Source organism: Triturus cristatus, chromosome 4_1 (assembly GCF_964204655.1).
Source record: "Triturus cristatus chromosome 4_1, aTriCri1.1, whole genome shotgun sequence".
Lineage (NCBI taxonomy): Eukaryota > Metazoa > Chordata > Amphibia > Caudata > Salamandridae > Triturus > Triturus cristatus.
In genome coordinates, this window is record NC_140585.1 from 409,507,228 (window position 1) to 409,525,818 (window position 18,591).

Genomic DNA, 18,591 nt, shown 5'->3' on the forward strand with positions numbered 1-18,591 from the left:
CAGATGTCCCAGCACATCCCCAGGGCCTCTTAACCTGTTCTGGACAATGTTCTTCTGTGCACAACCCATTCACCTTGTCCAATCGTACACAACTCGCCCACATGACATGGAGGGTTCATGTTGGGCCAATGTATCAGATGACTGTGGACCTTACTCTGGACATTTCATCTACCAGCACTTCCAACTTCAATGTGAACTTTGGACTCCCAAACCACTGTACAGCACCCACCATCCTGTGCACTTCCCTCACACATGTTTGTAAATAAACTCACCAGTACACCATACTTGCCTCTGTTGTGATTCCAACTTGTCATGTTCAGGGAGATGTCGATCTGCTACACAACACAGTGCATGCCAAATACTGCAACAAAGTGACCAACGTAAGGTGAGTGATGGGGATGTGACACATGTGAGGGAGACACACCACTATGGCAACACAAAACATACTCACTATGGCCATGTTACTCATCCCACACAATGATGTTGACCTGAAACACATTGGCATGCACAGACACAACACCAAGCGCAGTCAGTGGTAACAAGTCCAAAGGTGAGGTAAGCAGATGTCACTCAGATGTGGGAAGACAGACAAAGCACATAACAAAGTGTAGCACAGGTTCATTACACATCAGCAACACGTTTATTCCACACTAGTTGCACGGTAATTCTACGTAAATGTAAATGTAAATGTGCAGATATTTATATAGCGCAAATCACCAACCAGTCTCTAAGCGCTTGCTTAGGGAACCCGTCCTGGTATTCCCCTGTGAGATATCACAAGGTGAAAGCCAGGCATCCCGCCGCGAGGGGCCATTGTGGAGATTAACCAAGCTATTGCGCAGAGTCGCAGAGTGTGAACCATGAATCAAGTATGCACTGGAGCGAGAATTATCAAGTCCATGGACAATTTATGGACTCAAGACCCAGCCGAGCCGGGAATTGAACCCTGGTCCCGGGCTGACCTCTGCTTCCAGGTCTGCCTACTCTAACCAGTGAGCCACACTTCTCCACGTAACAGTGGACACACGCTCCCAATGTGTTGGAGAATGGAAGTCCAGGGATGTGTGGTACATCAGTTGATGGGAATTGTCAACTTCCACACTGGTGTTGGCTTCTGGGTGTTGGGGGTCAGTGTTGACCACACAACAGGCAAAGTACCCTGGGAAGGACAGACAAGATACAGTCAAAAGCACAGAAGAACAGGAGAACAGGAGAGAAATGCAATACACATGTACAAAACATGTTGCAAGACACCTACACAAACACTAGTTAGCAGTACTACCCTATTGTGGAGTACACACCACCTGAATTGACACATCACAGCACGCATCCAGTCAAGTGGCACACAGACACACTCAGACAGCAACAGAGCTGGCACAACACATTCCAGGCTACCTCCATACATTCACATAACAACCCTGGAAACTCACATTCAGGTGAAGAAGTTGTTGATGAGCTGGGAGCGGACGTCACCATCATCTTCATCATTACTGGCATCCTGGCCCAGGCTGGGATCCTCCACAGGTGCCGGACGTTGGTCGTCGTCATCGTCTTCCTGGATGAGAGGCACCTCCTTCCGCACTGCCATGTTGTGTAGCATGCAACAGACAAGGATTATTTTGCACACCTTTGCAGGCTCATATGGGAAGGCCCCTCCGGTCTTGTCCAGGCAGCGAAAGTGGCTTTTCAGAAGGCCGAATGTCCGCTCAATCACCCTCCTGCTCCGACCATGTGCCTCATTGTAGCGCAGCTCGGCTGGTGTCACAGGGTTCCTGAGGGGTGTCAGCAACCACGGCATGTTGGGGTATCCGGAGTCACCTACACCCACAAAAATGAACAAGTAGCTGAGTTTTGTCGGAGTACTGAATACAACATTGACAAACACACACAATGAGAAACAGTCAGTACACCGACAAGCCAGGCATGCTGAGCTGGCATCTGTGACATCAGCGTTGCAATGCGACTACTCCTCATAATGTAGGCATCGTGCGCAGAACCAGGGAACCGTGCACACACATGTGATCGACATGTCAGCAAGACAGACCACCAGAGCATTGATCCAATGGTAGTGCTTCCTGTTCCGGTATGCCTGCTCATGTGCCTGTGGTGGTATCAGGGCCACATGTGTCCCATCAGTAGATCCGATGACGTTCGGCATCCTCCGAAGTGTATAAAAGGCATCCTTTATTTCAGGGAGTTCAGCTGGGCTCGGGAACTTGATATACAGGTCGAGAAATTGCAACATCCCCTCCAAGACATCGCGTAGCACCTGACTAAACATCGTTTGCGACATCCCACCAGCAGTAGCCACAGTGTACTGGAAAGTACCAGTAGCAAAGAAATGCAGGGCTACCATCACCTTCACCTCTGGGGTCAGTGGTGTAGGGTATGTCCGGCCAGGTAGCAGATGTGGCGCCAACGGCTCCCCCAACTCCGCAATCAGTGGCCTGGTGAAGCGGTACCGTCTGATGCAGTCGCGTTCCTGCATGGTTGCAAGGTCTGGGAACGGACGATGGACAGCTGGTGCCCTGCAGTACAGAGATGCACAAAGGAAGATTGTCAGTTCATCCACCCATGTGGCCATGACCACGATCACTATCACATGCTAGATCATGACACCGACGCGGGTGACAATGCGTACGCATTGCACGGGTCATGACCGAGCCGTGCGTACGCTTTGTCATTGAATGCAATGAGGTCCGACGCGGGTGACACTGCGTAAGCATTGCTCGGGTCATGTCCGAGCCGTGCATACGCTTTGTCATTGAATGAAATGAGATCCGACGCGGGTGAAAATGCGTACGCATTGCACAGGTCATGTCCGAGCCGTGCGTACGCTTTGTCATTGAATGCAATGAGGTCCGACGCGGGTGACTATCATGCATATGCATCGGACAGGCATGGTCCGAGACTGGCGTACGCCTTGGCCATTGAATCGTTTGGAGACGGGTGCATGTGTATATTCAAAATACGTGTTGTACAGTCAGTTGAACGAGCCGGCCGCACCCATTGGCTCAGGACTGTCAAGGAGACGGATGCGGATTCAAAACTTGTACGAGTTGTGCACTGGAAATTCAGTTGGATGCCTACAACAATGTTGCAATTTCAAGTGTTCGATGAAGGTGAAGATTTGAACGATGCGGAAGGCGTGTATGAGTCGTACTTTTAAATGGATTGGCCAGATTCATAGAATGCAACCGTGTTGGACCTATCACTTGGGACACATGGCACAGAGTCTGCCTCTGCAGCAGAGATATAAGGCTGGCTGGCCCCCAGGGAGCTCCCTTGCCTGCACTACATGCTACTGGACCACATCCCTGCTACCACTGCTGCTGTCTATGCATCCTCTGGCTCCTGCTATGGCTAGGGCCCCAGCCTTCACTGAGGAGGAGAACCAGGCCCTGCTGGACGGGCTCCTTCCAGAGTACAGAAAGCTCTATGGGAAACTAGAGAGTGTGCAGTCCACTGACTTCCTAATTATGCATGTTTTCTGACTAGCAGTACTAGCAGTGTGTACACCAGTGGCAAGCATTCTCACTGACTACTTTCATCCCCCAAAGTGTGTAGGTATATGTAATGAATAGTTTTCCTGCTGCTAAAGTGCATTATTGCAAACTTAAACTATCCAGGCATTGTTAACATGTCAGACATGCAGGTGATTTTTCCTTCCCCATGGTTGCACTACCTGTGTAATTTTTTTCCCTTTGTGATGATGACTTGTATATCCAAATGTGTGCTGCACAAATCTGGAGCATGTGTGTTAATGTACTTTTCACTTTGTCCTCCTCACAGGTTGATGCCCACCAGAAGCAGGAGATCTGGCTGACCATCACCCGGGCTGTTCGTTCGGTGGGGGTCTACAAGCACCGGATCCGCAACTGCCAAAAGAGGTGGCAGGACCTTCGGGGCTGGACCCGGAGGATAGCTAGAGTACAGCTGAAGCTGTCACCTCCACACAGGAGGGGTGGACATCGGACCCTGACTCCCCACATGCTCCATATCCTGGTGGTGGTCGTCCCGGACCTGGATAGGCAGCTGAAGGCCAGACAGCAGCATGAAGGGGGTGAGTCCATGTATGATCTGTGTACTATGTCTGACATGCAAATAGCAGTCTTTTGTCCTGGTCACACTTCCATATTACGTAGGTCTTGTAGTCCAAAACTCAGGTACCTCAATTGTGCGATGCACCCTCCTCATCTGTTCCACAGGTGTGGCCCCTCCAGTCTGTTGCTTGTGTCACTAGGGCACTGTGTCCCTGCAGTCAGCTATGCTTCAGGTACCGGTCAGCATCAGTTCCCGTGAATCTGTTGTGTGTTTCATGGGTGGGTCAATTGTTTACACAATGCCTGAGATCTGACATGTGATCTGTGTGTGCCCTTGAGATGTGCACCAATTGCTGGTCTGACTCGCATCATGTGGCTGGGGTATTCCAAACAAACCCATGCAGCAGGGGACTCCAATTTTGGGGCCTCAGGAGTATGTATATCAAGTATGTCACACTTGCTTAGCCACCTGACTACTGTCCATGGCCAAACACTGTTTCACGTAGTCCTGGCCAGTCATGCCCCCTCAAGGACATTTAGAAACACTCTGTAATCCCACTCCTGTGTATGAAATTGCAGGTGTGCTTAGTGACATGTGCCCTCAGGTGTTTTCCTCTGTGTCATTAGGGTGTGGCTTCTTGTTACGTACAACTGAGGTGTCCATGATTCAGAGGGTCAGCATGACATCTGCGATGTGACTGTGAGAGACAAGACCTGTGTGACATATAGGTGTGTGATCATCTGACAGCGCACAATGGTGTATGCAACTGTGTCCTTCATGCAGCTGGGTTACATGCATGGCAGACTGTGATGTGTTAATGTACAGGGATTTGTGTTTGCTGAGACTCATATGTATGATTTGCATGATGTGGGGTCTTCTGGGTCCTGGATATGTTGTTTGCATGGGATGGGCAAGTGTGCTGGTCATCTGCAGAGTTCGCTGTACCCCTGAGCTAGGATTGTGAGTCAGTGCATATTGTTGTTGTCTGGATGTCCTGCCCCTGTGACAGGAGACAGTGTTGACTGACGTTCAGGGCATCCCAGTGCCATGGCATTTAACTTGCTATGAGTGAGCCTGCATTGTGTTCAAGTGTGCACCATGCACCCCATTGTGGCATTGCCCATCAGGACATGAGTACATCATAGTGTGTGTTGCTGGCATGCATCCCAAGCATGAGAAATGAGTCTCTGCCCATCCCTTCATCCGGACACCTGTACTGAGTCAGTAGCAAGAGATGTGCTGTGTGTATAGTGACATACTCCTACATGTTCACTTGCATGTACAACTAATGTGTGGGTGGTGCATGTTGGTACATTGGGGTGTTGGCATCCAACATGCAACGGACATATGTGTGAAAGTCAAGGAGGGATATGTGTGCCATGGTTGATGTTGAGAATGACAATTGTCTTATCCTAAACAGTGTTGGCACTTTGAGCTGTGTTCAGCTGATGATGCCAGGGCTTGCCCTGTGATGTGATGTACTCACTGTGGTGTGTGCAGTCGGTGCAGGTGACTGATGTTGTTCTCTTACTTCCTATTCCTATCCAGATACATCCACGGCCACAGGAGGGGACAGCTCCATGGACCAGGAGGAGCCACAGAGCCTTACAGGGACAGAAGGAGAGGAGTCGGGTGGACCCAGTGGCACGGAGGGCGAGTGGAGCCACACAGAGGAGTCGTCAGCACCATCACCCCCAGCTGAGGGCCACAGCAGCTCTGAGGAGGACTCCCTTGTGGAGGCGGGTGTCAGCAGCCACCAAAACCCAGCTAGTGAGGCTGTCCCTGCCCCGCCATCACCACCACCACCCCCCTCCCATCGGCTCCCATCCCAGAGGTCCCTGTGGGCTCCCGTGTTCGTGAGCATGTCTCCTTTGTGCCAGGCACCACACCCCCTGCCCCTGTGTCCCCTGCTGCCCTGAGTGAGGAGTCTGTGGACTTACTTAGACAGATCCATGTAGGGCAGACATCGATGCTGAAGGTCCTCCATGCACACACAGGTCTGTTGATACAACTGGTGTCATTCATGGACGACATTTCCTCGGGCACGTCTGCCCTACAGAGGACCAATCAGTCCGTGGCCTCCTCCCTGACGGCAGCAGTGTCCCTCCTCCAACAGTCCCACACCCCTCCTACCCCTGCACCACCCACGATTCCTAGCACCCTACCTGTCCCAAGCACAGAAACCCCCATACCAAGGTTTAGACATGCACACAAGCAAGCGCAGGGGACTGATTCCACACTCACAGGGGCTGGTTTGCAGACACACACACAGTCATCCACAACCACTCCGCAGTCCTCTGAGACCTCTCCCTCCCAGCCCCCTTCCCTTGCCTCATCTGCAACCCCATCCCCCAGAAGCTCTTCCTCTGTGACCATGGCCTCTTCCCCACCGACCCTGCAGATCCTGATTACAAGGGGAAGAGGAAGTCCCCACACTCAGAAAGGAGTGCCCCTCACACCCGGACACCCTCCCACAGGCGCAGTCAGACAGAGACCCCCACCCCCAAGTCCACCCGGCGCAAGAAGAGCAAGACCCCCGCCACCACGCAGCTCCAAGGCAAAGTCTCCATCCTCCATCCCCCAGGCCACCACTCTAGAGGTTCCCCTGCCACTCCCTGACCCGGCTTCCCCCACCCACAGATACACCATCCCCAAAATGCTAAGGCCATCCCCCCTAGCACTTGCTCCTCCACACCTGGTCAGACAGTTAGTGCCACTGATGTGGGGACCGTGTCCCCCCTGCCCTGCCGACCTCACCTGTCCCCCATTCCGCTCCCATGGATGTAGGCACTGCTTTGGAGTCCACAACCACCCCATCTGACTTGGGCACTGAAGTGGTGAGCCAATCCACTCCATCTGACCTGCCCACTGGAGTTGTGCCGGCACCCCCACCATCTGACTTGTGCCCCACAGTTGTGACAGCACTCACCACTTCAGTCAGCTCCACTGCAGTTGCAAGTGTCTCGCCTGCATCCCCCAACTCTTCACTGCCTCCTTCTGCTGCGCCCTGATCCTGTCCCTGCGGTGCCTGGCCTGTCATCCTTTGCAGCTAACTGGGTGTGTCAGGATCAACTATTGGTGGACATCTCTCTGTGAGCATTTCATTTGCATGGTCACATCTGTGGCTTGCACCCCTGCACATATGATGTGCTTCCCATTGTCCAATTTGTCACTTTCACATACTTTGTGCTCATCAACACCAGACCTACAGGTGTAGGCATCATTGTAATAGGAGCAACTGGGTCCTCTGTGCAACTTGCTAGACATATGTTTTGGGTATGTGCAGATGACTTAGGGGAGACTCACGTACCCAGGCTGTTGTGACCAGAGCCTTCATTGTGTGGTAACTGATGGCTGACTGACCAAGTGTTCTGCAGACATGAGTGGGACTTGCGGTGAATATGTTTGGCACAGCTGGGCTCCCACAGGAGTTGGGTCCCCTCAAGTAAGTGTGTTGTTCAGTGACGTGGCCTGGGCCCATGGTGTGTGTTGTATGAGCATGTGTGTGTGTCCACATCCCTGTTCATACACAGACAGTGTTCCCTTGATATGTTCCTGTTGTTGATGCTTGCTGAGTGGTACTGGGTTCATCCCACTACTTTTCCAATGGGCTACCAGATGTGTGGGTGCATGACACACTACTGTTAATTGGTGTATCATCATTGGGATTTGTCAGTTCTGAGTGGTGATGATGTTGTCAGACACAGATGGGACACAGTCAGGGTTCCTTAAGCCACCTGTTTATTTGCTAAATCATGTAGTTGTCGCTAGGTGGTAGTTTTCAGTGATTGAGACATTTGTATGTGTGTGTGACTGCTCCCACTTGTCGGGTTCATGGCTGCGATGCTGGCAGGTGTCAGCATGTGTGCCTTGTGGTTCTCCTAGGCATCTGCATTGTCCTGGGACTGTGGCAGGTATTCTGAAGGTTACGTGAGCTTTGAGGTCATGGCCATGTACCGCATACTGTGCAGTATGTCTGTCATTCCCCAGGGTTGTGAACTGTCCTTGTGTGATGTGTCTGTGCACCTTAGTTCCTCACAACATTCCTGTGTTTGTCATGGGTGCATGTGCAATGTCACCTGTCCATGTGAGCTTCACAGATACACAGTGTTGCAATTCAGGGTGTGTGGTGTTGAGGGTGGACTGATGTAAATGTTTGCATGGGTGGTCCCCTAGCTCCCGTTTGTCCATGGATGAGGGGCCATGCTGAGTGATTTGTGTTCGTGTATGTGTGATGTACGTTTGTGGCACAGGACACATGTCTGGGTTTCCCAGTTTGTACGACATCTGCCTTTGTCATCACAGTGGAGGTGTCATGCATGCTTGTGTCACCCCAATGTCTGTTCCCTGGGGGTAGTGGTGTTGTGTGTCAGTCTCTTGCTGTGTTAGTTGGTGTTCATTCCAGCTTGTGTCACATGTGTCTGTTGTGCTCCCTCTCATCTCCCAATGCCTGATTGCCCACTGAGGGTGTCCCAATGATGGTTTACTTTTGTATGGCACTGTGTCCACATCTGTGTCACTGTGGTTCAGCCCCCCTCATGTGTTGTGTAGTTGCCTGGGGATACTGTGACACACACACACACATGCTGTGTCAGATGTGCAGTGTGAGTTTGCCTTTTTGTGTTTGTGCATCTGCACCAGTGCATTGGTATTGCTGTTGTGGGCCTTTGTCTGGATGCTGTTTCTGTGATTTTGCATGCTGTCCCTGTGAGCCATATCACATCATTGTGCACATTCATCCTGGTTGTTAGGTGCCATTGCTGGAATGGAATGTGAGTTTGGGATCTGACACCTACAGTCTACACATGTTGTTTTGATTGGTGCGTCTATTTTTGAGATGTGTGCACGCTTGGTGATGGTCACTTCTGCTGTTGTGTCATTGTACGCTGTATGCATTGTCAGCCCCCATGTGTGGTGCTTGTCTGCACATGGCCGAGAGTGTTATGTTTTCACAGCACTGTTAGCCTCACCACATCTCTGTGTGTATGGGACACAACCACTAGTTTGCCCCACAAGTGTTTGATGTGTTGGGAGCAGGGATCATACATGCTGTTTGTTATTTGCAGCTTTGACCATGATGACACTTACATTTTGGTCACTGTGATGAGGGGGGTTTAGTCCCCATCACCACAATGCTCAACATCTGCTGCATTTTGGAAGCCCCCACTTAACTTCTGTTCTACACAGTGAGGGGGTGTTCTTTTTACATTGCCACAGTGCTATGGTGATGCTTGCCATGTGTATGTCACACTCATGTGTTGGTCAAACATGTGCTGTTACTTACATTGTATGCTAGTAGCCATAATCACTGTTGTGGGCATTTGTCACAGACTACACACTGTTGACATGATGTTAGGGGGATGTATTTTGCGGACATACCTGATGTTGGAGTATGCTGGATGTGTTGCGCATCACCCATCCTATGTGTGGGGGTGGCAGGGGTGATGGGCAACATCAGCCATATGGGTGGGGGTGGCAGGAGTGATGGGCAACATCAGCCCTATGTGTGGGGGTGGCAGGGGTGATGGGCAACATCAGTCCTATGGGTGGGGGTGGCAGGGGTGATGGGCAACATAGTCCTTATGGGTGGGGGTGTCAGGAGTGATGGGCAACATCATCCCTATGGGTGGGGGTGGCTGTAGTGATGGGCAACATAAGCCCCATGCCTGGGGGTGGCAGTAGTGATGGACAACATAAGCCCTATGGGTATGGGTGGCAGGGGTGATGGGCAACATAGTCCCTATGGGTGGGGGTGTCAGGAGTGATGGGCAACATCAGCCCTATGTGTGGGGGTGGCAGTAGTGATGGGCAACATTAGCCCTATGGGTGGGGGTGGCAGGGGTGATGGGCAACATAGTCCCTATGGGTGGGGGTGTCAGGAGTGATGGGCAACATCAGCCCAATGTGTGGGGGTGGCAGTAGTGATGGGCAACATAAGATCTATGGGTGGGGGTGGGAGGGGTGATGGGCAACAGGTCCCCTGTGAGTGGGGTTTGCAGGGGTGATGGCCAACATCAGCCATATGGGTGGGGGTGGCAGGGGTGATGGGCAACAGGTCCCCTGTGAGTGGGGGTGGCAGGGGTGATGGCCAACATCAGCCATATGGGTGGAGGTGGGAGGAGTGATGGGCAACATCAGCCCTATGTGTGGGGGTGGCAGGGGTGATTGGCAACATCAGCCATATGGGTAGGGGTGGCAGTAGTGATGGGCAACATAAGCCCTATGGGTGGGAGTGGCAGGGGTGATGGGCAACAAGTCCCCTGTGAGTGGGGGTGGCAGGGGTAATGGCCAACATCAGCCATATGGGTTGGGGTTGCAGGGGTGATGGGCAACATAAGCCCTATGGGTGTGGGTGGCAGGGGTGATGGGCAACATAGTCCCTATGGGTGGGGGTGTCAGGAGTGATGGACAACATCCGCCCTATGGGTGGGGGTGTTAGTGGTGCTGGCCATGAAACCCCTATGGTGGGCTGTTGTTAGTGGCCAGGATGTGGATCCCCTGTGTGTGTACCATTTTGCGGGTACGTGTCGTTTGTTTATGTGGTAGGTGTCTGACTTACCGCCTGCGCCGTCGGTGTCAGTTCCTGATCTGGTCATAGATGTAGAGTACTGGTATGACCTGTGCGATGGGATTCATGATGTGTTCGTGTCGTACTCGCTGCTTGTTGCTCCATCTCGTACCCGCTGCAAGCTGCTCCGTCTCGTAGCCGTGTATTGAGTTGTGGCGCGAATCGTAGCTGATATGCTTGTTTTCCGGATGCTCTGATGTGACGTACGTGACGACCCGTCCGGCGCGTAGGAAGTACGCATCGTACTTGTCATGCCGGAAACTGCTATGGATACTGCTTCCGGGCGACTCGGGTCATCGTTAGGAGTTACGGCTCGGACGGAGAATGGAGCTTGATTCACAGCCTACGTGTCGGTCGTGTTTTTGGCAGTTCTGCGCATCGTACTTACTCTACAGGACGGACCGGCTCCGGGTACGTGTCGGTCGCACGGTAAGGCTATGGACAGCTGTCCGACTGGCTATCGGAATCGGCCCCTCAGTGTATGCACACAGCACACTCTCTATACAGCACTGTTCCTTCCATGTATTGTGCCACCCCAGGCACATATACATTCAGCACGCACATTCACTCTGCATGCACTGCTCAGCACTGTAGCTTTTCTGTGTTGTCTCTTGAAAGCACACATTCAGCCAGCACACAAATTTACCCTGGACGTACTGCACAAAACTACACCCTTCATACATTGTACTTCTTGCACTACTTCTACATCCAGTACATGCATGCTCCATTCACGCAATGCACAGCATCATGTCTCTCATGTAATGTATATCTTGCAGGTACACATACACCCAGTACATGCACTCACCATGCACGCAGTGCACAGTAATGCTTTAACTCTGTACTGAACCCTTCACAGGGACACATACATCCAGTGCACTGTCACCACTTCTGCTCTGCACAGCACTTCACATCCACATTATGTAGGCCAAGGGTGAGTTAAGCACAAAAAAGCATAACTTTAAAAAAGGTGAGTTAACCTGTAGGCCCCACTCCAGTGACACTGGTTAAAAAGGCCTTCTCACTCCTACTGATCACTAAACGGTATGCTGTCAACATTGCATGTGTGTTGCTTGACTCCTGGTGAAGGTGGTAGCCTTCCACACTATGAGGGTAGCACTTTGGGCGCCCTTCCAGGTCCTTCAAGACTGCAATCCATGAAACAGGCCTATGTCATGGTGCACCTGCATTATCCATGTTAGCCTCTGATGATAAAAATCAGCATTAGGGATCAGGACAACATATAATTGGACACTCAGGGCAGAGGTACACGTGCATTGCACTGCAGATGACTTTTCCGTCCAAACATTAATATAAATTTAATGTTTGGAATTTTATGCAAAAGGTTTACGGTACATTCATCTTGCAAGCACCTGTGAAAATGTCAGATGAGTTTTATGTCTCAAACTGTAACAGTCGACAATGTGTCATTTATAGAGCCTGTAACATTACAACAAGCATAGCCAAAGAAAATTAGGTATTGTGTTGTCTGTCAGCCTTTTGGCAATTCTTGTTTTGTCATGGTTTTTGCAGAACTTTACGGTATGGGAAGCTGATAGGTGTTCGACAATCCTACAAAATATTGAATGAAGACAAATGTTTTTGTCTCAAAAACAAGACACATTACCATGGTATACCCTGTTTCTGAAGGGGGCTACTTTGTGTGTGGATGTGCTCCTTGGGAAAGAGCAGCATGCCGTAACTCATAGCGAAGTCAGCCTGTGGCTGAAATGGGCTAACACACTGTCTCTTGATGCATGCTTGAGTGGTTTGGAGAAAAATGCGAAAGACACTACAGAGGACTAATAGATGAAGTGTGGCTGAAAACCCCTAAAAATAACTATGTCATACACATAATTTTAGTAAAATCAAATGGTCTTGGTTAACACAAACCTCAAAAAAGCCAATTGTTTTGTAATTGGCTGCCTGCTTCTTGCCTTTGAGTAAGAAGGTAGAAAGGAAGGATAAAGAATGTAAGAAGGAGAGAAAGACGGAGAGTAAAAGGAAGTAAAAGAAGAAAGAAAGTATAAAAAAGGGAAGTAAAGATGGTAAGACAGCAAGAAAGAAGGAATGAAAGAATGACAGAATGAAAGAAGGGAGGGAAGAAAGAAGGAAGGAACGAACGACAGGAAAAATAAAGGAAATAAAGAAGAGAATGAACCAAGAAAGAAAGGAAAGAAAGACTGGCAAAATGAAGGAAAGAAAGAAAAGAAGAAATAGAAAGAATGAAAGAAAAGAGGGAAAGAAATTGAGATAAAAGGAAAGAAGAAAGGAACAGAGGAAAGTAGGAATGAAAAAGAAGGAAAGAAAGATGGAAAGAATGAAATAAAAAAGAAAAAAATGACATGAAAAGAAGAAAACAGAGAAACAAACAAACAATTAAGGAAGGAAGAAGATAAAAAAGAAGGAAGGAAGAAAAGTAGCAAATTAATAAATAAAAATGTTGTCAATGCTCCAAATTAAACATGTTAAAAGACAGTTTTCTTCCTGGGCAAAGTTTATTGAAGAACCATTGGTGATATTGAATCTAGTATAAACATGTTCCGAAGAAGTGTGTGTTTAGGCATTCACATGTGTAATATTGAAGCTTTCAGTTTGTGTACTACATGCATAGTAAAAAGAGAATGTATTTATTTAAAAAGTGTTCTACAGCGCGAAAATGACCACCGGGCATATCAGAGCACTTTACAGAGTATAAGTCAGGGAAGGATACAAGGGATAAAATACAGAGCAACCCAACACAGTAAAAACAATCTTAACAGTCTCATAAAGCACGGAACACTAGGGAGCATTGGAAGCAAAGAGTCCAGATAAATGTTTCTTCATCCATAGCGTTTTTACTTCCGTGAGAAAGGAAGTATAGGGATAAAGTCCAAGTTGTGAACATGGGCAATGGGGGTATTAGAGGATATCTTAATTCAGTTTCAAATGAGCACAACCTGTTAGTGTGTGAAATCAGCAGTCAGATACACAAAGTACACTCCAAAAGGAATTTACAACAGCACTGGCAGGGGGCATGAACTGATAAAGCATGGAATTTGGCCTATCGTCACAGCTGCTCTAAATTGTCCAGCTTCCACCTTAGACTCTACACAGAAAGGCAACACTAAAGTAATTATAAAGTAAAAACATAAAAAACAATTGCATTGTGGAGAACTACCTAGTGTGCAAATATGCTCATTGTGAGATAGTCACTCAACGTGAAGTTACCCAGTGGCGTAAGTAGGCTGACCCATTGTCTCATGCTGTATGCTGTGATAGGCAGAAGCAAAATGTGAATGACTCAACAACATACCAATGGATGAAGAGAGATGGCTGTTGGTCCCTTTAAGTAAGTATATTATGCATATAATTTTAGTAAAATCAAAAGGTCTTGGCTAACAGCAGACCTAAACAGGTCTACATACTTGAATCTGAACTCTGTTCTTGCCAAGCTGCTTCTCAGCAGCACATACAACTCTTCATGTTTAGTCAGTGGAAGAGGTCGGGGACTATGCTTTGTCCATCTCACTATTCACACTTGGCTTCACTGTTTCCAGATTTCAACAGAACTAGCCACATTCTAGCACACCTTCCGTACTCCAGAATAAGGCACAATCAACCTCTCATTTCATGTTCCCCTGAACCCCTCAGCATAAATGACTTTTGACTTTACATCACTCTCATGACTTAACATTCAAAACTCCTTGCTCCACATTCGGCTATTCAGCTTTATCACTGCAGTATTGTGACTACTCTCTTCACTCACTCCATTGATTTCATTCTCCACTTTCCAATTCCTCCTGTCCACACTTTCCAGTCTAGAGATGATTACCTAGCATTGGAGAGGTGCAGTTATTTTCATAGTATTCTCTTCTGGGGGGGGGGGGGGGCAGATATTTGATTGGCTGACTAGAGGATCCAGGCCATACAGAATCAACCTGCAATCTTATGACTTAAGGTATAAACTGGGTCATTTGTACTCCATAATTGACTGCCTATCTCACTATCCCACCTGTATGGGCAACTGCTTAATTTCAATCTTCCAAGATGTGGGAATTTTAGTTTCTTGATAAAGATTATGTCAGGCCGAATTATTTAAATTCTACCCTTTTTCATTTGCTACTCTCTATAGGGAAAACATATTATAATTTCTATTTCCTACCAGGTGTATGAACAGAATACATTCTTGTTACAGCACTCTTCTGTAATCGTTCAAAATCTAAGCCTAGTGTGTGGGCAGTGACCAGCAGTGGAATGGAGTAGATTCACTTTGCAACCGCTCCTCTCTATCCCCAAAATCCAGTTTCTAAAGCCGCTTACCAACTGTGGATTCTAAGCGACCAATAGTTGGAGTCATCCTCACAGACTAGAGGACTGTCAGCTGTTCTTTCACGATCGCCAAATGGGAAGATCTGGTGCCCCACAGCAACCTTGGGGTTGCTCACCACACACCCCTCAGGTCCTGTTTCTGTTGGAGCAGCCTCTTGGAGCTCCCATGAGCAGTCTGTCCACATGCCATCCCACCAGTAACGAAAAGAGATTACTCAGTGGGCCGATCTCTGACCTTGGTCGACCAGGAAGCAGTGATTGATGCGAACCCACAAAATGCCCAGCCCGCAACAGATATGCCTCACGATAGACTATGCATTCCTCAGGGCTTCTCAATCACGGAAGACTTTCTACAGTAGTTTCTGCGGAACATCAAGGAAGAGGTCTTCACAATCAGATCGGATATTAAAGGCTATTGACAGGACCTTCAGACAGACATCATGGACTTCGGCTCCTGCAAATCTGCGAAATACTCCCTCCTCCGCACATAACAGTGCAATTATTCTTCGGCCAATGAAGCAGGGAAACTTCTTGCAGCGCAGCTAGAGGCTCATGTCTTTGTGCTTATAGTATAGCCCCCTCTCCCTTTTAAACATTGAAATAAAACTCTTCACAGGCCTCTTAGCACAATGTTTGGGCCACTATCTCCCATTAATAATAGATATTGACCAAGCAGGATTAATTTCTGGTCGCCAGTGTGGCAATAACAGAAAAAAGCTGCTGCACATAATCGAGAACGCCCAACGGAAAGACAACGTCCTACTCATATCTGTTGATGCTGAAAATAACTTTGACAGGGCCAATTGGACGTCAATGCAAGGAGACTTACAGCACATTGGTCTTGGGCCCTGTCTTCTGAACTGGATTATGATGAGTTATCTTCACCCCATGGCCAGGATTCAAGTCAATGGCACCATGTCCATTCCAATCAACATAGGACACGTCACTAGATGGGTGCCCTCTCTCCCCCTGATTTACCCTCATACTTGAACCATATGCCAGTACAATTAGGCAGAACTGGGAGACTCCATCTGCACTGAGAGGTTTAAATTTACAATGTCCGCTGATGACATCAGACCCCTAGATCTCCGTGCCACATGTTGTGGAAGAACTTCAGTTTCTAATCTATTTCTAATTTTAAGATAAACTTTAGTAAATCAGAGGCGCTGTTACTACATCCCAAGCCTGACCAGGTGCAGGCTCTAGGCAAGCTCATTTCCATGCCGTGGTCTAGAGATTCTTGATTTAACTGGGGAACACTCTAGTGAATCATCTGAGCAAATGGTATCCCTGACCTATGCTATCAGGCTCACTGCTCTGAGACCAGGCTTCCAGAAATGGCATAGTGAACCTTTCTCCTGGCTGGTGCGCTTGGCGGTAGTCAAAATGAGGGTCCTCCCCCCAAATCTTCTACTTGTTCCAGACTATTTCTCTCCCTCTCCCGCCTGCGCTGATTAAACAGATGCAAACCCTGATAAACGCAGGAAAAAATACAGTACTTAGAAACCAGCATTCTGAGTGATCTGTCTGTGAACACATTCTTAGCAAATGTTTGAGTATTTTACTGTTGTGCACATTCAGTGGAATTTTAATGCTATCTGTTGCGATTATAGTTATGGTTTTAGCTTGGTATGATGATATAATTTTATGTAATGATTTGTATTCCTTTAAAACAGTTACACCATAAAAAAGAAAATTTTATAAGACTGTGGTCTAAATGAACACATGTTTTGACTTCCAGCATTCTGAGCAATCTGCATTGTTGAGCCACTCTCAGAATTGCTGAATAGGTGGGCAACATCACACAAGACAAATATGTATTAAAAGTATCATTGATTGTAATCCAAAAGACGGATACGATAATCTACTGTGAACAGAACACCAGCCAGAGAAGTTGAAAACTTCAAACAACAACTAAGATATTAGGTAGAGGCATGGCCGGGGGAAGCAAGAGAGAGGAGGACAGACCCAGAATCACATGGGAAAAATGACAACAATCTAAAACAGAATGACGTGTTACGGAATGATTTTCCACGACATTGGATTCACTGCTTAATTTGGTTAGTTACTTTTACAAGAGCATTTATTGCACTTGGCCAACTCTAGGGCTCTGTCGAAGAAAATATTTGAAAACTACCTTGGACATTGTGTGTTACTGAATATACTATACTATATTCCCTCAAATTTAACTTTTGTAGCAGACTTCAGGGCCTTTCCTTGAAGCGTAAATTGTGTCTCTCTCAGCAGTGGACGGTGGAGCTTTCTCTATAAGGCTTGATTGTTAGAACTGTTTAATTGTTTATAAATACTGCATGTCTGTGTCATAACATATAGTGGACATGTAGCATGCCTACTATCTTGTACAGGGTTCTGCAAAGTTGGTCCTGGAGACCCATGGCAGATTTTTAAGATAACTACATTTATCTAAACGGGCATATGCTAAGAATCTGGCATGGGTCTGGCCCTCCAGGGCCGACACTGGAGAACCCTGATCTAGAAGCAACAATTTAGATGGTAGGTTTAGACCACATTTCTTTCCTCTTGTTCATTTTCTTTGTCACAGCCTAAAATATACCTATTTAAAAAGCAGTATGGCAGTTCTGAAGCAGAAGCCCTGGCGCAGATCAGGAGCCTCTCGGGTCTTACCTTTCTTGAAGGCCCACGGGCTTCATCTTGAAAGGGGAGGGGCAGGCAGACAGAGGAGGCTTGATCTCGTGCGAGTCCTGGCACAGCGGATCCACGTTGACATTCACAGACTTAGGAATGCGCCCTGGTTGGACCATACTGCACGCGCGCTTCCCCTCGAAGTGCGCGGTGTGCACGGGGATGGGCGACAAGTGGATCTCTTGATTTTCCTCCTTGTACTGTCTGAGCGAAAACTGAATTTTTTCTTTTAACCTGTAGAGAACCTACAGGAACGGAAAGCAAAGAATATTAATGCCTCGCCCGCCCACTGTCTAAACACAGCAAAACAAACACAAAAAGACAGAGCCACTGAACGAAATCATGCAGAAAAGCAAACCACTTCCGTTCTTATGAAACCTTCAACAACTGTGCGAGGAGTCCTCCTCCCCACAAAAGACTGAATTCGACATTTAAAACACCTATTGCAGCAATCCTGGCATCCCTTTGGCTGCGCTATCAAATAGCTTAATTATGTAAAATATTAGGCGACAGAAGATGGAAAACAATACAATGTGAGGCATGAATGTGTTTGCCACACAAAAGAAACCGAGTGACAGTGACATATAGAACAGTACCTTCCGCTGCAAACAACGTCTGAACTTTTTGTTATCTTCAACAATATGAAGAAACCGCGTGCATTGTTTGAAAATATGTGTTTCTGACTTTTATGACAGCCGGGGAAGATGTCAAACTAACTGGCATCATGCAAGGGGGATGAAGACGCGTTTTTAATAACTTCTAATCTAACAGCAGCTGCTGGCTCCTGGAAGCGTCTACGTTGTTTTCCACTTGCAGGATTTAAAGCCAGTTGAAATGAAATGATTTACTCGTTAACAAACACACTTAAAACATTTTTGTTACGATGTTCAACCACTGTTAATTGATTTTGATGGCATTCAGTATGGTGCTCGCATAAAAAATTCACCGATCTGCAGCGTCCAAAAAATCTCCTGCGCGTGCAAGGAGAGAAGGATGAAATGCTGAAT

General features: G+C 47.9%; 1 protein-coding gene across 2 annotated transcripts in view; it reads right to left on the reverse strand.

Annotated features, from left to right (window-relative positions):
* The window catches only part of PTPRR (protein tyrosine phosphatase receptor type R), an 813,462-nt gene that overhangs the window by 289,382 nt on the left and 505,489 nt on the right, over positions 1-18,591 (reverse strand). For both annotated transcript variants that reach the window (XM_085652526.1, XM_085652527.1), the window contains one exon: positions 17,567-17,829. In XM_085652526.1, coding sequence (XP_085508652.1) covers positions 17,567-17,829 — 263 coding nt within the window. The remainder of the gene's footprint in view (positions 1-17,566; positions 17,830-18,591) is intronic.